This window comes from Hypanus sabinus, unplaced genomic scaffold (genome assembly GCF_030144855.1).
Source record: "Hypanus sabinus isolate sHypSab1 unplaced genomic scaffold, sHypSab1.hap1 scaffold_382, whole genome shotgun sequence".
NCBI classification, from domain to species: Eukaryota; Metazoa; Chordata; class Chondrichthyes; order Myliobatiformes; family Dasyatidae; genus Hypanus; species Hypanus sabinus.
Window position 1 is genome coordinate 294,049 of NW_026781273.1, and position 22,752 is coordinate 316,800.

Here is a 22,752-nt window from a genome sequence, read left to right on the forward strand (position 1 = left end):
CTAACGACTGAACCTTCTTAACTAACCTTTCATGTGGAACTTTGTCAAAGGCCTTGCTGAAGTCCATATAGACTACATCCACGGCCTTACCCTCGTCAACATTCTTTGTAACTTCTTCAAAAAATTCAATAAGGTTTGTCAAACATGACCTTCCACGCACAAATCCATCCTGGCTACTCCTAATCAGATCCTATCTATCCAGATAATTATAAATACTATCTCTAAGAATAATTTCCATTAATTTACCCAGCACTGATGTCAAACTGACAGGTCTATAATTGCTAGGCTTACTTCTAGAACCCTTTTTAAACAATGGAACCACATGAGCAATTCGCCAATCCTCCGGCACAATCCCCATTTCTAATGACATCTGAAAGATCCCCGTCAGAGCTCCTGCTATCTCTACACAAACTTCCCTCAAGGCCCTGGGGAATATCCTGTCAGGATCCAGAGATCTATCCACTTTTAAATTTCTTAAAAGTGCCAGTACTTCCACCTCTTTAATTGTCATAGGTTCCAGAACTTCCTGACTTGTTTCCTACACCGTACACAATTCAATATCCTTCTCCTTAGTGAATACCGAAGAGAAGAAATCGTTCAAAGTCTCTCCCATCTCCCTCGGCTCCACACACAGCTGACCACCCTGATTCTCTAAGGGAACAATTTTATCCCTCACTATCCTTTTGCTTTTAATATAACTGTAGAAACCTTTCGGTATTACTTTCACCTTATTTGCCAAACCAACCTCGTATCTTCTTTTAGCGTTTCTAATTTCTTTCTTAAGATTCCTTTTACATTTTTTATATTCCTCGAGCAACTCCATCACTACATGCTGCCTATATCTATTGTAGACATCCTTCTTTTTCCGAACCAAGTTTCTAATATCCCTTGAAAACCATGGTGCTTTCAAACCTTTAACCTTTTCTTTCAACCTAACAGGAACATAATGATTCTGTACCCTCATAATTTCACCCTTAAATGACCTGCATTTCTCTATTACATCCTTCCCATAAAACAACTTGACCCAATCCACTCTCTCTAAATCCCTTCGCACCTCCTCAAAGTTCGCCTTTCTCCAATCAAAAATCTCAACTCTAGGTCCAGTCCTGTCCTTCTCCATAATTATATTGAAGCTAATGCTATTGTGATCACTGGACCCGAAGTGCTACCCAACACATACATCTGTCAGCTGACCTATCACATTCCCTAACAGGAGATCCAACACTGCCCCATCTCAAGTCCTTACTTATATGTATTGTTGCAAAAAACTACCTTGCACACATTTCACAAACTCTAAACCATCCAGCACTTTTACAGAATGCTCTTCCCAACCTATGTGTGGAAAATTAAAATCTCCCACAATCACCGTCTTGTGTTTACTACAAATATCTGCTATCTCCTTACACATTTGCTCTTCCAACTCACGCTCCCCATTAGGTGTCCTATAATACACTCCCATCAATGTTACTACTCCTTTTCCATTCCTCAATTCCACCGAAATAGCCTCCCTAGAGGAACTCTCTCATCTACCCTTCCAAAGCACCGTAATAAGATTTTCTCGGACAAGCAATGCAACACCTCCTCCTCTGGCCCCTCCTACTCTATCACACCTGAAGCAACTAAATCCAGGAATATTTAGTTGCCAATCACATCCTTCTTGCAACCATGTTTCACTAATAGCTACAACATCATAAAAACTCTCGTTTTACCAATTCTGTTGGTTTCATCAGCTTCTTTACAGCTCCCCTTCAAGTAAGTTGCCGTGTCTTTCCTTCCTAACTTCTTGAACGTTGTGCTCATTTGGAGATATTTGTTCCAATCTACATTGTATGTGTGTGTGTGTGTGTGTGTGTGTGTGTGTGTGTGTGTGTGTGTGTGTGTGTGTGTGTGTGTGTGTGTGTGTGTGTGTGTATGTGTGTGTGTGTGTGTGATCAAAACACTTTTCTATCTAAGGCTCTTTTGCCTTTCTCTCTACCAGCTTTAGTCCATAAATCTGTTCTTCAACTCCATGGCATATTCTTGAGGGATGATCTCAACATTAAACTTTACTGGTACGTTGGTTTTCCTGGTGCTTTTCAGTTTCATCTTGAACATCACCACAAGCATCTCACGGTGCGAGATTTTCGGAGACCAGAGAGACCGAGGAGTATAAATGCAAAGTTCGCTCAACGTGGCGAAGCAGGATGGTGAAGAGGTGTTTACCATGCCGTCCTACAACAGTCAGGGCCTGAGTGCAGGAGATGCGACATGATTATATATTTTTTTGAGATACAGTAAGTCTCGCCACGCTTTAAGTCCCACGATCTAATCATAGTTTAGACACAGGACAATTTACAATGACCGATTAACCAATTACCTCTTAAGACTGTGGAGGGCAACCGGATCATCCGGAAAAACCCATACGATCACAGATAACACCTGGGAACTCTTAGAGGCAGCGGCGGGAATTGCAACCGGGTTGTTCGAACTGTAAAGTCTTGCGTTGACCACCATGGTGCCATTGTATAATTTATTGGTGAGACTGTATTTGCAATGTAAAGTATAGTTCTAGCCATTATGTTTGAAAAGGTTTGGTTAAAGAGGTAAGAGTGCAGAGAAGATTTGAGAGAGTGTGTCAGGGCCAGAAGGCCTCAGTTCCGGGGAGAGGATGGGCACTCCGTCTTTACTCCACGGAATGTAGGAGACTGAGCAGCGACCTTACAGAAGTGCTTTGAATTATTCATTAAATTATTTCATTTTAAACTATGAATAACTGACTCATTCTGCTTTTTTGTGTAATTCAGATCATGGCCAGTAGGTGGTTCTTTTTTCAACCCGAAACGCGGACAAGAAGACGACAATCCAGCAACGTTAGTCAAATTCAGAATGCACACAGGTATGTTCACTGGTATCTCTCATTAAAACTCTGTCCTGATGGTACATGTGTAGTCAAACCATCATAGGAATAAACTTGGGTGCAAAAGGGGCACTGAAAAAGTGGCATCAAATGGGGTCATTGCTCCTACTGTTAAAGCGACCTTGAGCACTGGAAGAATTCACCAGGTCCAGCGCAGGGACCTAACAACGGGAATGGTCGAATCACTCCGCTCACCGTGCAAATCTTCACCTGAGTGAAAGGAGAAGGATACGGTGGATGCGGGCGAAACTGGGCAATTTCTGTCAGTATCTGGTACATCCTGATATGGGAAATGCCTCTAACAGCCAATGAGAGATACAGATGTTATTTTCGGGTTTTCGAATTGATGCAGCATGGAGATACGGGGAGTTCTCCCGTGTCTGTTTTCTGTGGCGGTGTTAAAGACCGTGCTATTCTGGGAGAATAGGCCGCGTGTAGGAGACAGCGAGCAGAAGAAAAATTAAACAGGGAATCTGAGGGGACCACTGAAGCAATGAAATGTCCTTGGCGAATAGGATAAAAATAAAACAAGAGGGTAAGTAGAGAGGGCGATGCACAAAATGCTGCGAGGAGCTCAGTAGATCAGGCAGCACCGATAGAGGGAAATGGACAATTGACGTTGTGGGTTGAGCAATCTTCAGTGGAGACTTTGTACATTGATTTCAGTTTCGTCTTGGTCACATACAATAGAGTCAGGACTGGAGGAGCGTTCTTCTGGGTGATGGTCTGTGATCAGTAGTCTCCGCAAGGATCACTGGCTCATTATGTGTCGCGTGTGGGATAAATAACTTAATAATAAACTATGTGTTTTTCAAAATGATTATATATAGAATCACTTATGTGAACTGGTTCGTCGATTTACAGACCCGCGATACGTCGTGTGTGACGTATAACCATATAAAGATTACAGCACAGAAACAGGCCATCTCGGCCCTTCTAGTCCGTGCCGAACGCTTACTCTCACCTAGTCCCACTGGTCCGCACTCAGCCCATAACCCTCCATTCCTTTCCTGTCCATATACCTATCCAATGTTACTTTAAATGACAATACCGAACCTGCCTCTACCACTCCTACTGGAAGCTCATTCCACACAGCTACCACTCTCTGAGTAAAGAAGTTAATAACTTATGTAAATAAGTCAATGGTACACTATGTATTAGTCAAAATGACTAGTTGGCGGAGTTGAGTAAATTCGGGACTGTTGTCAAAGTGTTCAGCATCCAATTAGAAATATGAACATAGAGACACCAGGTACAGTTAATCCGGGCAAATGTGAGCAGTTTCACTTTGGGAGGTCAAGTTCGTGAGCGATGTGCACAGTGAATGCTGGGGCCTTTAGGAAGGCTGATGTACGGACGGGTCTTGTGATGGATGTGCATAGATCCCTGAAAGTGGCAACACAATTGGTAGTGTGCTAACGACGAGATGATGTGTGAGTATGTATTTTTGAAAGTTGTGCTGAAGCTGGATGAACGCTGGTTAAGAGACAAGCTCAGTATTGAGCACAAATCTGGTAACCACATCACGAGAATGATCTGGCGAGGGTGCAGACGAGTTTGACCATGATTACAGAATATTGGCTTCCGGGAGAGGTCGATCAAGCTTGGATTGTTTTCTCTGGAGTGACGGAGACTGAGGCCTCAATCTTAGAGAAGTTATTGAATTCATGATAGCCATAAATGCGGTAGTCTGTGACTCTGCAAATGTTAGAGGGTAACGTTTAAAGGGGATTTAGGACGCATGTTTTCCACAGAGAGTGATCGGTGTCTGGAATAAGCTGCCGAGGGAGGGACTGGAAAAAGATACTCAGCAGCATCTGAGAGGCGTTTGAACTCATGAGTCGGCCGGGAACGGAGGGATATTGACCCTGTTCCTGAATATGGGTTTGGTTTCAATTGGCATCGTGTCCGCATATGCATGATACATCTACTATTTTACAGATCTGAACTCCAGCATCTCCGCCTTCCTGTCAAATTGTGAGGATCACCAACTGTTCCAGTTGACGAGATTCTACATGGAGCGACTGGAGCAGTCGATTGAGGAGGGTGTGGAGGAAGTCAGCTTCATGTTAAAGGGCGAGGATCACTTCACCGGGCAGGAGTATCACGTAAGTGGAAAGAACATAGACTGAGTGTAGATTCTACTAAGTCAATCACAGACCGACAAAACCAGTGTAACTATGAAAATCCCGCAATGCCTGTGGTTAAGATAAAAAAAAAAGAGTTTTTGTTTGCAGAAACACTGAACCTTTATTCACCTCTGTCCAGTTTACTGAACACATTCATTTTTGGACAAGTTAGGGTACAGACAATGATTAACAGGTGACTTCAGTAATATCACACTTAGCGGACATTGCAAGTGGACAGGAAACCACTTTACACCACTCAGACATCACATCATGTTCCAAACGTTCAGCCTTAATGGCCATTCACCAATCTGTGATCTCCTGATGACCCACGTTTTTTTTTAACCACAGATCAAATTTATCTTATGACTTATGTCTCAGCTCAGTTCACAAGTCTGACTTCAAACCCATTTTCAACTGACCAGGCAACACTGACCATCGTCTCTCATTTGAACTGCTGACCATTTTTTGATCCATCTCTCAACATGCCTCATGGTTCAGTTACCTTCTGTTCCTTGTAACTGTTCCGATTTAAGTTTGTAATTACCACAGCACATGCTGTTAGTACTGAGAAGTACAAAATTTAGTATCACTGAAAATATTCCAAGCATCTGCAGCTACACTTGTATGCCTGTCAGTACCTCCAGTTTTTGTGTGTTTTCCCCACAGCTGTCAGTCTGTGGTTTTGTGTTGCCAAGTGCTACTGTCCCCGCTCCTACTCTACTCCGGCCTCTGTATTACTGAGTACTCCGTCTCTCATCTGTTTCTCATTATTGCCCGTATCGCTGCCACCTGTGTCTCATTGTGCTCCACCTATCATCTGCCTCTCTGTTTATTGCTCAGTGTATTTCAGTCCTATGTTTTCACCTGTTTGTTGCCAGATTCTGCCAGTGAATTTTCCTGAGCTTTTCCAGAATTCGTATCTGTACTCCGTCGGTCTGAATGTCGACTCTGCCTGATTCCCGATTCTGATTTTTGGATTTCTCTGGAGGCTTTGATCTCTGCCTTAACTTTGACGCCGAATTTGTTTGCACCTCGGGATTTGCTCCTCAATTAATATTGCTGTGTGCACAGTACTTGGTCTGCGATAGGATCCCTGCTCTGCGGTCATGACAATACCTCTATCACCTCTCGCCTGATATTGCTACATTCTGTGGAATAATGCCCTAACCTATTCAAGCTTTCCCTGTATCACCGGACCTCAGGACCGGGCAACATCATGTAAATTATTCTGCACTCTAAACCTTACCGCTATCCTTCCGAGAGGTCATATTGCTCCATATTAAGCCTCTGCAGCATCAATTTCCACATAACATTGCAACTTAAGTATTCAATATTTTAATTTATTGGCCTACGTCCTAAAAGCAACGCCATCTACCTTCGACAACACTTGCAACAAATGTTCGATCTGTATTCCCTGATATCTTGGTTTTACTGCACTGCTGATGGTCCTTCCGTTCAATGTCTCAGTGTTATCATGGATTGTCCTCAAAAAGTGCAACACCGTAACTTGCTTTCATTAAATTCTATTTGCCAGTTTCCATTCCACGCTTTTCCATCTGTTCGAAGTCCCGCTGCAAGTCTAACAATCTTCCTGGCTGTCACTACTTGGTGTCTTCCACAGATTTGATGACCCGGTTTACCACATTATCATCCAGAGCGTTGATATATATGACAGACAACACCAGACACAGTACAGATCCCTGTCGCACACCACTAGTCATAGACCTCCAGTCAGAGAAGCAAATCTCTACTACATCTCTCAACTTCTGTCGCGAATTCAATATCAAAACCAACTTACTACCAAATCTTATTGACCAAGCTCTCATGAGGGACCTTGTCAAGTGCCTTGCTGAAGTCCATGTGCTCAACATGCACTGACTTGCTTTCATATAACCATACAACAACAGAAACAGGCCAACTCGGCCCTTCCAGTCTGTGCCGATGCTTACACCCACCTAATGTCACCAACCCGCACTCAGCCCATAACCCTTCATTCCTTTCCTGTCCATATACCTATCCAGTGTTACTTTAAATGACAATACCGAACCTGTCTCTACCACTTCTACTGGAAGCTCGTTCCACACAGCCACCACTCTCTGAGTAAAGAAGTTCCCCCTCATGTTACCCATAAACTTTTGCCCCGTAACTCGCAATTCATGTCCCCTTGTTTGAATCTCTCCTACTCTCAATGGAAAAAGCCTATCTGCGTCAACTCTATCTATCCCCCTCATAATTTAAATACCTCTATCAAGTCGCCCCTCAACCTTCTATGCTCCAAAGAATAAAGACCTAACTTAAACATAGAAACATAGAAAATAGGTGCAGGAGTAGGCCATTGTTCAATCTTTCCCTGTAACTTAGGTGCTGAAACCCACGTAACATACTAATAAATTTTCTCTGTATTCTCTATATTTTGTTGACATCTTTCCTATAATTCTGTGACCAGAACTGTACATAATACTCCAAAATCAGCCTCACCAATTCCTTGTACAATTTTAACATTGCATCCCATCTCCTATACTGAATGATCTGATTTATAAAGGACAACATACCAAAAGGTTTCTTCACCACCCTATCCACATGAGATTCCACCTTCAGGGAACTATGCACCATTATTAGAAATCACTCTTGTCTACTGCATTCTTCAATGCCCTACCATATACCTTGTGTCTTATTTGGATTATTCCTACCAAAATGTAGCACCTCACATTTATCAGCATTAAACTCCATCTGCCATCTTTCAGCCCACTCTTCTAACTGGCCTAAATCTCGGACTGGAGACGTCCATCGCTCACCCATTGAATGAACTTATCCAAATTGATCTTAAATGCTCAAATCGAATATACATCGACTTATTCCGATGGCAGCACGTTACATACAATCAGCAACGTCTGAGTGAACAGGTTCCCCTCATATTGCCTTTCACCTGTCATCGTTACCACATGATCTCTAATTCCAGTCCCAACCAACCTCAGTAGTAAATGCCTTTTCACATTTACTCTATCTATACCTTTTATAAACGTGTATTCCTCTATCACACCTCTCCTGGTCCACCTACACTCTATGGAGTAATGCCCTAACCTATTCACACTTTCCCTATATCTCAGGTCAAGTCCGAGGAACAATCTGTATTTTTTCTGCACTCGTTCAATCTTATTATATCCTTCTGAGAAGTAGCTTCAAATTAGCCTCTGCAACATCAATTTTGACATAATATCCCAACTTCTGTTTACAATATTTTGATTTATGAAGACCCATGTCCTAAAAGCATTACAACGCCATCTACCTTCGACAACAATTTCAAGAAATTTTGGAGCTGTATTCCCTGATACCTTAGTTTTACCGCACTACTCAATGTCCTACCACTCAATGCCTTAGTGTTTTCGTGGTTTGTTCTCAAAAAGTGCAACACCTCACACGTGTCTTCATTAAGTTCTATCTCCCAATCTCCATTCCACCTTTTTCCAGGTGTTCCATTTCACACTGCAAGCTCTGATAACCTGCCTCGCTGTCAGTACCTTGGTGTCTTCCACAGATTCGATGACCCGGTTTACCACATTATCATCCAGAGCGTTGATATATATGACAGGCAACACCATACACAGTACAGATCGCTGCCGCACACTACAAGTCATAGAACTCCAGTCAGAGAAGCAAATCTCTACCACCTCTCTTAGCTTCTCTCGCGTATCCAATATCTAAACTAACTTGCGGCCATGTCATGAATGACAAGCGACTTAATCTTATTGACCAGGCTCCCATTAGGGACCTTGTCAATGGCCTTGCTGAAGTTCATGTAAACATCATTCACTGACTTGTTTTCATTATTTGCTTTGTAACTTCCTCGAGAAGCTATAAGATTGGTTAAACGGGATCCACCAGGCACAAATCAGTGTTGGCCATCCCTGATCAATGCTTGTCTTGGAACATACTCATATTCAGTCCCTTAGAAATCATGCCAATAACTTTACCATCACTGGTGTTAGCCTCACCAACCTGTGATTCCCTGGTTTATTCTTACAGTCTTTTCAAACAGCAGAACAACATTAGCTACCCATCAACACTTCCGCATCCGACCCGACGTTTTAAATACCTTTACTGGAGCACCTGCAATCTCTGAACTAGCCTCAAATGTGGTACGAAGGAAAGCCCGAGGGATTTATCCTCCCTAATCTGCATCAAGACAGTAAATATCTCCTCATCCATACTCTGTGTAGAATCCATGATTTCATTCTTCGTTTTAAAGAATCTGTTTATCTCCTGAGTAAATATTAATGCAAAAAAACCCAATTTAAATCTCCCCCATCATTTTAAGCTTCATGCATAAAGGCCCGCTCTGAACTTCAAGACCAATTTTGTCCATTGGTATACTTTTGTTCCAAATATATTTGATGAAGAGTTTGAGATTCTCTTTTCCCTTGTCTACTAGAGCAAACTCATGCCGTAATTTAGCACTCCTGATTTCCTCCTTTAGTAACGCTTGCACTTCTTGTACTTACCAAGCACCTCATTTGACCCTTCGAGTCCCTAAACATGTTACCCCTGCCTTTTATTCCGTCACAAACATTCAAACTCTGTACTTATGGTCACTTATGCATTCAAACTCTGCACTCTCAAAATCTTAGTTTTGGAGGCCTCACACTTAGCAAGCACAACCTGTCCATTCCACTTTCGTCAGATCCTTTCAAATACCATTAAAATGGGCCTTTCTCCAATTTAGATTCTTAACCCGAAGACCAGACCTACCATGTTCCATAATGATGTTTAATCTAATGGCACCAGATCCATAGTGTTTACCTGCACACATGTCTGTCACTTGCACTGTCGTGTTCCCTAATAGAATTCCTGTACGCACTGACTATAGTTATGACCTTGTAGCGGTGTGCTACACGCAGCGCTAAAATTACGACACGGAGTCGGTAACTGCAGTCGAAGGAAAAAACTTTATTCGAAAACTTCAGCCTCACTTTTAAGCCTCTGTCAACCGGCCCCCCATGGCGAAGAGGCTCCAAAGCTCTGTGCTCGCAAACTCCCGTAGGCTATCTAATTGTGAGTCGGTTCGGATACGCTAGGAAATGAGTCGCCACATAACCCCCCCCCCCACCCCAGAACCGGCGATACACCCCCCAATGTCCACAGTCTGGGCCAGAACCTGCTTGGGAGGTCGGCCTCTGCGCCGAGGCGCCGGAAACTCGGCCGGTTGCGCCAGGTCCACATGGGCCGTCTTGAGGCGGTCCACCGTGAAAACCTCCTCCTTCCCCCCAACGTCCAGCACGAACGTGGACCCGTTGTTCCGGAGCACCATAAACGGCCCCTCGTATGGCCGCTGCAGCGGTGGCCGATGCCCGCCCCTTCATACAAACACAAACTTACAGTTCTGTAGGTCTTTGGGTACGCAGGTCGGGTGCCGCCCATGCTGTGAAGTGGGTATGGGGGCCAGGTTACCGAGCTTCTTGCGAAGTCTGCCCAGGACTGCTGCGGGTTCTTCCTCTTGCCCCCTTGGGGCTGGTAGGGGTGTCCATTCTGGGATGTACTAGCATTGCGGCGTCAGCCAAAGCTTCCTTCGTTTGAACGAAAGCGGCGGCGGACTCCTCGTCCCAGGTAATGTCCTTGCTCGGACCTGACATCAGGGCGAACAGGGGGCGCATGATCCGGGCAGCTGAAGGGAGGAAGCGGCGGTAGAAATTGACCATACCTACGAATTCCTGAAGGCCTTTGATCGTGGTGGGTCGGGGGAAGTGGCGGACCGCATCTACCTTAGCGGGCAGAGGGGTTGCCCCGTCTTTAGTAATTCTGTGGCCCAGGAAGTCAATGGTATCGAGTCCGAACTGCCATTTGGCAGGGTTGATTGTAAGACCGTACTCACTCAGTCGGGCGCAGAGTTGACGGAGGTGGGACAGGTGCTCCTGATGACTGCCGCTGGCTATGAGGATGTCATCCAAATAGATGAACGCGAAGTCCAGGTCCCGTCCCACCGCGTCCATTAACCGCTGTGCGGCATTCCTCAGGCCGAACGGCATGCGGAGGAACTCGAAAAGGCCGAATGGGGTGATGAGAGCCGTTTTGGGGACGTCGTCAGGATGCATCGGGATTTGATGGTACCCTCGGACGAGGTCTACCTTGGAGAAGATCCGTGCGCCGTGCAGGTTTGCCGCAAAGTCTTGAATGTGCGGCACAGGGTAGCGGTCCGGTGTGGTAGCCTCGTTCAGCCTGCGGTAGTCGCCGCACGGTCTCCAGCCCCCCGTCGCTTTGGTCACCATGTGCAGGGGGGAAGCCCATGGGCTGTCGGACCGCCGGATGATCCCCAATTCCTCCATTCTCTGGAACTCCTCCTTCGCCAGTCGGAGCTTGTCCGGGGGAAGCCGCCGAGCACGGGCATGGAGGGGTGGTCCCTGGGTCGGGATGTGGTGCTGTACGCCGTGCCTGGGCATGGCTGCTGTGAACTGCGGTGCCAGAACCGATGGGAACTCCGCCAGGACCCTGGTGAAGTCGTTGTCGGACAGCGTGATGGAGCCGAGGTGAGGGGCTGGCAACTGGGCTGCACCCAGGGAGAACGTCTGAAAGGTCTCGGCGTGTACCAGTCTCTTCCTGGGCAGGTCGACCAGCAGGCTGTGAGCCCGCAAAAAATCCGCACCCAGAAGCGGTTGGGCTACGGCGGCCAGTGTGAAGTCCCACGTGAACTGGCTGGAGCCGAACAGTAGCTGCACCTGGCGGGTGCCATAGGTCCTTACGGTGCTGCCATTCACGGCCCTCAGGGGGGGACCCGGTGCCCTGCTGCGGGTGGCGTAACCCGTCGGAGGTAAAACGCTGATCTCAGCCCCAGTATCGACCAAAAACCGGCGTCCCGACCTTCTATCCCACACATACAGGAGTCTATCCAGATGGCCAGCCGCCGTAGCCATCAGCGGCGGCTGACCCTGGCGTTTCCCGGGAACTTGCAGGGCGGGCGACAACGGCGGGCTTCTGCACCACACCGCTGGTGGTAGAAGCACCAGTGTTCATTGGGCCGGGGGTTGGCGGGCTCTGCGGCCGGGCCTGGACTGGTTTGCTGCCGGGAGCGGGGCTGGGAGATCCGTGCGATGGACGCCCCGCTCACCTTTTTGGCGTTCCACAGCAAGTCCGCCCGGGCTGCCACCTTCCGGGGGTCACTGAAATCCGCGTCGGACAGCAGCAGGCGGATGTCCTCGGGCAGCTGCTCCAGGAATGCCTGCTCAAACATGAGGCAGGGTGTGTGTCCGCCGGCGAGAGACAACATCTCATTCATTAAAGCCGATGGAGGTCTGTCTCCCAAGCCATCCAGGTGCAGTAAACGGGCAGCCCGCTCGCGCCGTGAGAGTCCGAAAGTCCTGAGGAGCACGGCTTTGAATTCCGTGTACTTGCCGTCTGCCGGGGGCGACTGTACGAACTCCGCGACCTGGGCCGCTGTGTCCTGGTCGAGGGAGCTCAACACGTAGTAGTAGCGGGTGTCTTCTGAGGTGATCCGGCGAACGTGGAATTGGGCTTCGGCTTGCTGGAACCATAGGTCCGGGCGCTGTGTCCAGAAACCCGGCAGTTTCAACGAAACCGGAGGAACAGAGGCGGCGTCGGTCATTTATGGTCCAAAAATCGTTTGGACCGTCGGGGTCACCAATTGTAGCGGTGTGCTACACGCAGCGCTAAAATTACGACACGGAGTCGGTAACTGCAGTCGAAGGAAAAAACTTTATTCGAAAACTTCAGCCTCACTTTTAAGCCTCTGTCAACCGCCCCCCCCCCCCCCCCATGGCGAAGAGGCTCCAAAGCTCTGTGCTCGCAAACCCCCGTAGGCTATCTAATTGTGAGTCGGTTCGGATACGCTAGGAAATGAGTCGCCACAACCTCAATATATTGATTACAGAAACTTCCTTGAACTCATTTGATCAGCACTGTCACATCCAGCCCTTCACAATAAGGGTGTCCCAGTCGATAAATGGGAAGTTAAAATTATCTACCGTCATAACCTTCTGTTTCTTGCAACTATCTGTGATCTCTCAACAAATTTGATCCTCTAAATCCATTGACTGTTGGGTGCGCTATAATATAATCCCATCACTTTGTTTTAATGTTCAGTTTCACCCATGCAGTCTCAGTAGACGAGCCCTCCAGTTTGTCCTGTCTGAGCAATGCAGGGACAGTTTTCCTGACTAGTGATGCCACTTCTCCTTCTTTAATTCCTCCCGCTCCATTGAATCAGTTCTAACGCAACGGTACGCTGGAGTGCTGAAAAGCCAGACTACACCTCTTCCTACCAAATCACATCAATGGTTACAATGCTGTTATTCAATGTGCTAACCAATGCTCTAGGCTCATCTACCTTTCCTCCTTGCATTGAAATAATATGCAACTCAGAACATTAGTTTCACTATGTTTAGTGTCCTGACTCTGTAAGTTGACTTCACAACATATTTCACTCCATTATCCGGACTAGTTCTTCATTGCCCTGAAACTCGAGTTTAACACCACCCCATCCCGATGCCACTAACGACCCTTCCCACAAGGTTATCAGTCCCCCACTAGTTTGGCTAGGAAACGATCATGTCTCTACAGGTCCCATCTTCCTTGGAAGAGTGCCCCATCATCCAAATATCTGAAGCCCTCCATAATGCACCATCTCATCAGCCACACGTTAGTCTATATTGTCGTGCTATTTCAGGCCTCATTCGCATCTTTTATGGGTAGCAATCCTGAGAACATAGCACTAGAGTACCTGCCCTTTCAGCTTACCCCGAACTCCATGAAATCACTTTGCAGGACCTCATTACAATTCCTACTCTCGTCATTGGTACCAACGTGAACCACGACCTCAGCAGCTCACCCTTTCCTGAAGAAAGTTTCAGACTCGATGCAAGGTATCTCTGACCTTGGCAAGACACCATCCAGAAAACTTGTTCTCATAAATAGAATCTCCAGTCTGTTCTCCGGACCATTGAATTCCCCCTGTGAGTGCAACCCACCTCTTCTCATCCCTTCTGACTCAAAAAGCGCCACTCAGAGCCAGAGGCGTAATCGCCGTGTCTGTCCTCTGCTAGGCCATATCCCAAAACTGAAATCCGTATACCTGTTACAGAGGAGTTTCCTGCAGTGGCTGCCTGCTCCCTTCCCCCTTCTTACAGTCACCCAGTTATCTGTGTCCTGTGCCTTCGGTATAGCACCCTCCCTGTACAGCCTGTCAGTCAACCTCTCAGCCTTTTGAATGATCCCGGGTTCATCCAGCTCCAGCTCCAATTCCTTAGCACAGTCTGTAAGAAGCATTCCTGAAGGTGTAGATATTGGGGACATTGAACGTCTCCCCTTGCCGCACCCTGTAGGAAGAGCATTGCACTCTCCTGCTTGGCTTTCCCACTGTTCTAACCGTGAAAAAGAGGTAAAATATTACATAAAATCTACCTAAAGCCTCTGCCTCTGCTCACCAAACCCTCTCTGACACAAGACTAAGCTCCCCACTCTATCTCTGGCTTACTCACACTATGTCCGCTCCGCCTAAATCTTGCCAAATGGATAATTACCTTGCCATCCGCGGCGCAGAAAGTACCGTCTGACCCCGTTCGCTTCTTTTAAAATCTTTCCCCCGCTATGAACACTTCAATGGCTGTTAGTGATCTGTGCTGAGCTGGGTCAGTCCACGTTCAGGGTAGATTTATACCGATCCCTTCGCTCCTCAATATATTCCCCATTGTTCATTACAGAGCGTGACTGAGCTCGCGGAGAAGGGAAACCGAGCGGGAGCTTCCAAACAACTCCTGGATCTGGTGATGGAGAGGGGCTCCGGGGCCCGGAGGGTGATGTGGGAATCCTTTGTGAAACTACATCATCATTTACCGAAGCTGAGCAGAATATTGAATGAAATACAGGAACGTGGTAGGGTGAACAATACACTGTGTTACAGATGTAAATGTTGATGAATTTACAGTATTACACAGAACAGACTTCATGCAGGTTAATCTGTTTGAACAGGTGATGACCAGTTCGCCTACATGGATACTGAGCGGGGTTTCTCTGAAGTGCCCAAGCATCTGAAAGGTAAGTGATGGAACGGAAATCTGAAAGTCTGTATTTCAGTCAGAGAGTCTGAATACGTCTCTTTAGAGGCCTTTTTATAGACCGTCAGAGTCTGGGAGACAGGTTTTTGTTGATATTTCACTCTGAGAGTCTGAATACGTGTCTTTAGAGGCCTGTTTAGAGACCAACAGAGTCTGGGAGGCAGGGTCTTGTTGCTGTGACAGGATGCAATTTGCATTTGTCACAACACCTTTTCTGTAGGGTTGAATATCTGGAGATTTGACAAAACTGAAGCCAGACCATTCCAATTGGAACATCCAACTCCAGCAAGGGAAATATCACACCTCCGGTCCAAAGTGGAGCCGAGATTTGTTGTTATTTCTGCATAAGAACATGACATGGGAGCAGCATTAGGCCATTCAGTCCATCAGTCTGCTCTGCCATTCCATCATGGCTGATTCCCGATTCTACGCGACACCATACACCTGCCTTCTCGCCATATCCTTTGATGCCCTGACCGATCAGGAACTTCTGCCTTCATTACACCCATGGACTCGGCCTCCACTGCAGTCTGAGGCAGAGCCTTGTAGACTGTCATTATTCTCTGGCTCAAAGAGTCCTCCTTACCTGTTGTAAAGGATCGCCCCTCAATTTTGAGGCCTTGGCCCCTAGTTCTGGATGCACCGACCACAGGAAACATCCTTTCCACATCCACCCTATCTGGTCCTTTCAACATTCTGCAGGTTTAAAAGAGATTCCCTTGCATTCCTTAAAATTCCAATGAGTACTGGCCCAAAGTTGCCAAAACACACCCCATATGTTAACCCCTTCATTCCCGGAATCATCCTCCTGAATCTCCTCAGGACTCTCTCTAATGACCACACATCTTTTCAGAGGTACTGAAAAGCTGTTGACAACACTCCTGTAGTGCAGCCTGACTATACAGTCCTGTAAAGGCTCAGCATTTATATTCGATTCTCTTTTTTGCCACCTTTACCACAGACTTGACCTTTAAACTAATCTTCTGTGAGTTTTGCTCGAGGCTTCGAGGTCCCTCTGAAGTCGCTCTGCACCTCTGATCCTTGGACCTTCTGCCCATTTAGATAATAGTCCACTCCTTTCACCAAAATGCATTATCATACATTTCCAACAATGTATTCCATCTGCCACCTTTTAGCCCATTTTTCCAATATGTCTCAGTCCTGTTGCAATCGCACTACCGACCCCTCCACCTATCTTTGTATCATCCGCAAACTTTGCCACAAATACATACATTCAATCATCTAAATCATTGACAAACAATCTGAAAGTCAGCGGTCCCAATACTGATCCCTGAGGAACACCACCGGTCACTGGCAGCCAATCAGAAAAGGCCCCTTTTATTCCCACTCGCTGTCTGCTGCCTGTCAGCAATTCCGCTCCACATACCAGTATCTTTCCTGTGACGCCATAGATTTTTATCTGGTTAAGCAGACTCCTGTGCGGCAGCTTATCAAATGCCTTCTGAAAATCCAAGTAAATGGGATCTACTGACTCCTTTGTCCACCCTGCCTCTTACTTCCAGGATGAATTCCAACAGAAACCATGCTAACTTATATTGTCATTAGTCTCCAAGTACCTCGAAACCCCAACCTTAATAAGAGACTCCAACTCTTTCCCAGTCGCTGAGGTTTGGCTAACTGGCCTATAATGTTCCTTCTTTTGCCTTCCTCCCTTCGTAAAGACCAGAGTGACAATAGCAATCTTCCAGTCCTCCGGGACCATGCCCGAATCAAGTGATTCTTCAAAGATCATAACCAATCCAGTTGTCATCCCTTCAGCAACCTCTCTCAGATCTCTGGGATGCAGTCCATCTGGCTCAGGTGACTTTGCACCTTAAGAGTTTTCAGTATGCTGAGATGTTTTTCTTTTGTAATAGCAATGGCACTCACTCCTACTGCCTGTCACTCGCAGACTGCTAGCGTCCGGAACAGTGAAGATATATGCAGAGTGCACATTCTCCAGTGTTCTAGCATGGACTTTCACCTCCCTTTTAATTTTATATAACTGAAAGAAAGTGTTTATTATCCTGCTTTATATTATTGGCTTTTCTGCCCTCATATTTCATCTTTTCCCTACTTATAGCTTTTTTAGTTGACTGTTGTTATCTTGTACGCCCTTTCCTCAGCCTTTATGCAATCCTTAACTTCCATTGTCACCCATGGTTGCCTACACGTGCCACTTTAGAACTTCCTCCGTGAGCCGTATCCATCCTGCAACTTGAGACCTATTCCCAGAAGCTTCAGCCATCTCCGCTAGTATCCTTCTCCAATCTACCTGGGAAAGCTTCTCTCTCCTGCCTCTGTAATTCGCTTTATTCCATTGTGATACTGATACTGTAAATTATGCTTCTCCCTCTCAAACTGTATTATGAAATCACTCATATTATGATCACTATCTCTTAATGGTTCTTTTACATTAAGCTCCCTCATAAGATCAGGGCTATTACACAACACCCAATCAAAGACAGCCTTTCACTGAGTCGTCTCAAGCACAAGCTGCTCTGAAACACATTAAATAAATTCCCTCTCTTGCAATCTGATTCCTGACGTTTGTTTGATTTTCTTATTCCCCGTGCACATTGAAGTCCTTCATTACAACTGCGTCATTGGCTTTAACACATGCCTTTTCCAACTCACTTTGCAATCTCAACCCCACACATTCGCTATTTTCAGGCCAATATAGGATCCCCATAAAGCTTTCTTTTTTTAACTCTTACAGTTTCCTATCTCCACTCACAAAGCTTCAACATTCTCTAACCCTATGTCACCTCTTTCTGCAGATGTGATTCCACCTCGAACCAGCACAGCCACATCACCAACGCCTATGCCTTCCTGCCTGTCCTTTCGATAAGATGTAAATCTTCTAACGTTAAGCTCCCAACTATGATCTTCTTTCAGCCACGACTCAGTGATGCCCACAACATCATACCGATCAATCTCTAATTGCACCAAAAGTTCGTCCACCTTATTCTGAATGTTGCGTGCATTTAAATATAATGCGTTTAGTCCAGCATCTCCACCCTTTTGAATGTTGTCGATGTGGTACAATTTAACAGTTTGCTCCGTCTGTATTTGAACCCAGTCATTGGCTTGTCCGTCCTTACATTCATGTTAAACCCATCATCTACTTGTAAACCTGCTGGTTCATCCACAGCTTTATCATCCTAGTTCCGGTCCCCCGGCCATTTTAGGGTAAAACACTCCCAACAGCTCCAGTAAATCTGCCCATAAGAATATTGGTCCTCATCGGATTCACGTGCAACCCGTGCCTTTTGTACAGGTCCTACCTACCCTGGAAGTGGTCCCAATTATCCAGAAATCTGAATTCCTGCCCCCTGCTCCAAATGCTCTGCCACACATTTCTCTGCCACCTCATTCTCTTCCTATTGCCACTGTCAGGTTGCAAAGGCAGCAATCCTGAGATCACTACTTTTGAGTTCCTGCTCCTCAGCTTTTTTCCTAACCCCCTGTGTTCTGTTTTCCAGACCTCCTCCCTTTTCCCTTCCCTACGTTGTTGTTACCAATGTTTGTCACAACTTCTGACTGCTCAACCTCCCTTCTCAGTATATTGTGAACGTGTCCAGAAACATTTCGGACAATGGCACCTGAGAGGCAAAGTCCCAGCGGTGTCCACAGAATCGCCGACCTGCCCTCCTGACTTTAGAGTTCCCTGTTACCACTGCCATCCTCTTCAGCTTCCTGCTCTTCCGCACATCATCGGGGAATTGCCTGGGTTCATGTACCAGCTCCTCAGAGAATAAGAGACTGTAGACCAGTGCGGGGTGTGTCACATCGTGACTGGCTCAGCCTGGAAAAGGAAACTGAAATTATGTTCCTTTTCTGTGGCTCAGCACTGACAGCTTAATCCTAAAGGAGTGTCAAGAACATGGGTTCCATTGTGAGAGAACTAAAAGTCATTAGAGCAAGTAAATGCCCCCTCCCCCCCCCGTTACCCTCTGTAGGGTTGCACAGTTCAGCAGAAGCTGAGCAGTGAAAGCAGTGAAACCACCCGCTCCACACAACACTCTCCTCTCCAGAATCACGTGTGCACTTGGTGCTCGCTGGAACACCGGGGAATCTGCAAACTACCAACAGAGGGGAGAGTGGAGCCTTTAACAGCGGATCTGAATCAGATCAGAAATGTTTCTGGGCCGTCATTCATCTTCAGACACTCTAATCTCTGATCACCCGATTTCACCCAAACAGTGTCTTTAACGAGTATATGTTGTGAGCTCCATATACATCAGATCAGGCATTGACAACCTATTTCTGTCCGTCATAAGATGTTCAACAGAAACACAAGGAGACTCTGCGGACAGAGACTGAAACACTGAGAGTGAACACGATCCTGATGAGGGAGAAGGTGAAGGTTTTCCAGCTGGTTGATCGATACGCTGAGCTCACGGTCATTTCTACTGTTCGAGATCGGACACTGGTGGAACATGAGCTGCTGGCAAGAGGCAGAGATCACGAGGAGTGGAGAGAAAAAGATCTCCGTGGTAAGCTAGAAAAAATCCGGACTGATCAGTTATTCAAGAAGAGTTTTGTTCAAAAATTGAAAAGATCTATCTTTAGAAACAAATCAGGGATGTCCGCAGCACTGGCCGGAGTCCCAGGGATCGGGAAAACAACAATGGTACAAAAGATTGTTTACAACTGGGCCACGGGGAAGATATACCAACAATTCCAGTTTGTCTTCAGTTTCAAATTCCGGGATTTAAACACCATTAACTGCAGAATAAACCTGAAGGAACTGATTCTGCATCATTATCCCTACTTTGGGAATATCCTGAGAGAGGTCTGGAAACACACAGAGGGACTGCTGTTCATATTCGACGGATTGGATGAATTCAAGGACAAAATCAACTTTGTTGATGGTCGGACAGACACAGAATCACAGTGCACAGATCCTGAATTCAAGTGCAATGTGTCTGATATTGTGTGCAGTTTAATCCAGGGCAAGCTGCTCCCAGGGTGTTCAGTGCTGGTGACCACCCGTCCCACTGCGTTACATTTATTGGAAAAGGCGGATATCAGTGTCTGGGCTGAAATCCTGGGATTTGTTGGTGAGGAACGGAAGGAATATTTCATCAGGTATTTTGAAGATCAGACGGTGGCGGAAGCTGTTTTCAAACACGTGGAGGAGAATGAGATCCTGTACACCATGAGCTACAACCCCTCCTATTGCTGGATCCTCGCTCTGGCACTGGGCCCCTTCTTCACACAAAGAGTCAGGGACCTGCAGCGAATTCCCAAGACCATCACCCAACTGTACTCCTACTATATTTACCACATCCTGAAAAACCATGGCCGTGAGATTGAGAACCCCCGTGATGTGTTACTCAGGGTTGGTCAGATGGCCTTCAGAGGAGTGTCCGAGAAGAAGATTGTGTTTACAGGTGGAGATTTGATCAACTACAACCTGCAGCCTTCCCAGTTCCTGTCCGGGTTCCTGATGGAGCTTGTGGAGAGAGAGGATTCTGCCCGGAGCGTGGTGTACACATTCCCACACCTCACCATCCAAGAGTTTGTAGCTGCAGTCGCACAATTCCTGATCCCAGATGGCAGAGATATCATGAAACTCCTCACTGAAGCCCACTGCATGAAGGATGGGCGATTTGATGTATTTCTCCGTTTTGTTGCTGGTCTCTCCAACCCAATGACAGCTCGGGGTCTGGAGGAGGTTCTGGGTCCATTTCCTCATCAAACGACCTGTCGGGTGATTGACTGGGTGAAGGAGGAGGTTAAACGCCGGAGTGGAAACACGAGGAGTGAATCTGGTAAAAGGAGCCTCCTGAACACATTGCACTACCTGTTTGAGTCTCAGAATCGTGGACTGGCTCAGGCCGCACTGGGATCTGTGAAAACACTTTCATTTAGTGAAATGACTCTGACCCCGATTGACTGCGCGGTCCTGTCTCATGTCATCGGACTCTGTGATACAATAAAACACCTCGACCTGGAGAACTGCCACATTCAGTGTGAAGGAATCCAGCGGCTGGGACCCGGGCTGCACAAGTTCCAGGATTTGAGGTAACTTGGTTTGTCTCTCACTCCGAACTGTGAAACTGTTCCATTGTGTTGTTTCAATGTAAAGGAATTTCAGTAAATTTGTAGGAAATCAGATTGTGAAGAATTGTGACAAATGCCCAGGGGATCGGTCAGTAATTCCCCAAGGACGGGAGGGTTCTGTGGTTCCTTGTGAAGGGATGTTGGAGACTTCATCAGACGAGTGAACAATGACCATTGGTTTAATGGAAGTAAATCACAGGAATGGCTGTGTTTCTCGCTGCCTGTGACACGTCCATTGACAATGTTCCTTCTCACTGTGACTGACACCCAGACCGACATTGACTGCAGCAGGTGGGTCAGAGATTCACACCCCCTTCCCGGTGAGGGACAAGAGACCGTCAGCAGACTGTCCCAGTGAGAAGGAAAGAAATACCATTGTGAGATTGTCGTCCCCTGCCCTTCCCCGTGTGTGACTTTGCTCACTTCCAGATACGCAAAGAGCAAGGGCGCATCTCCTCTGGGCCTCTGATCAGACCCAACACACTCGTACAAAAAATTTCTGCATCCTCTCGTCTTGTAGGATTATCGTTTACACTTGGAATCCTCCTGTGGGACCTCTCATCCCAATCTCTCTTCCATTCTTTGGAATCTCGCCCCCATCCCCATTCCTCCTGTGGGCTCTCTATTACTCTTTCCTCATCCTCCTGTGGGATGTCTCTTCCACACAACCCCGCCCCCCCCCTTCCTGAGGGATCTCCCTTCCACATCCCCCTTCCTCCTGTGGGTTCTCTCTTCACCATCCCCCTTCCTCCTGTGGGATCTCTCTTCCCGATCCCCCTTCCTCCTGTGGGTACTCTCTTCCCCATCCCCCTTCCTCCTGTGGGATCTCTCTTCCCCATAGAATCATAAAATCATAGAACACTACAGCACAAAAAACAAGCCATTCAGACCTTCTAGTCTAAAAAACAAAACTTTATTCCGCTATCCCATTGACCTGCACCCAGTCCATAACCCTCCAGTCCGCTCCCATCCATGTATCTATCCAATTTATTCTTAAAACTTAAGAGTGAGTCCGCATTTTACACATCAGATGGCAGCTCGTTCCACACCCTCACCTTTCTCTTAGTGAAGAAGTTCCTCCTAATGCTCCCCCTAAACATTTCTCCTATCAGCCTGAAGTCATGTCTTCTCATATTTATCTCTCCTAATCTATGTGGAAAGAGCCTATTCGCATTTACCCCGTCTATACCCTCATAATTTTGTAAACCTCTATCAAATCTCCCCTCATTCTTCTATGCTCCAAGGAATAAAGTCCTAACCTGCTCAATCCTTCCTTGTAACTCAACTCCTGAAGACCTGGCAACATCCTAGTAAATCTTCTCTGCACTCTTTCAAACTTACTGATATCCTTCCTATAGTTAGGTGATCAGAACTGCACACAATACTCCAAATTTGGCCTCACCAATGTTTTAGACAACCTCACCATAATATTCCAACTCCTATACACATTACTTTGATTTATGAATGCCAGGGTGGCAAAAGTCTTTTTTACAACCCTGTCTCCCTGTGAAGCCACTTTCAGGGACTTATGTATCTGAACCCCCGGATCCCTCTGTTCCTCTGCACTCTTCAGTGCCCTACTGTTTATCGTGTATGT

General features: G+C 46.5%; 1 protein-coding gene across 1 annotated transcript; it reads left to right on the forward strand.

The window, feature by feature from the left end:
- Positions 1 to 2,556: 2,556 nt before the first annotated feature.
- Positions 2,557 to 20,271, forward strand: LOC132388693 (NACHT, LRR and PYD domains-containing protein 3-like; the record flags this gene model as incomplete). The annotated part of the gene is made up of 6 exons (XM_059961068.1): positions 2,557 to 2,582; positions 2,784 to 2,875; positions 4,838 to 5,004; positions 14,730 to 14,901; positions 14,998 to 15,063; positions 19,367 to 20,271. Coding segments are annotated over exons 1-6 (1,428 nt in total), but the record flags the coding sequence as incomplete, so codon positions are not given.
- Positions 20,272 to 22,752: the final 2,481 nt, after the last annotated feature.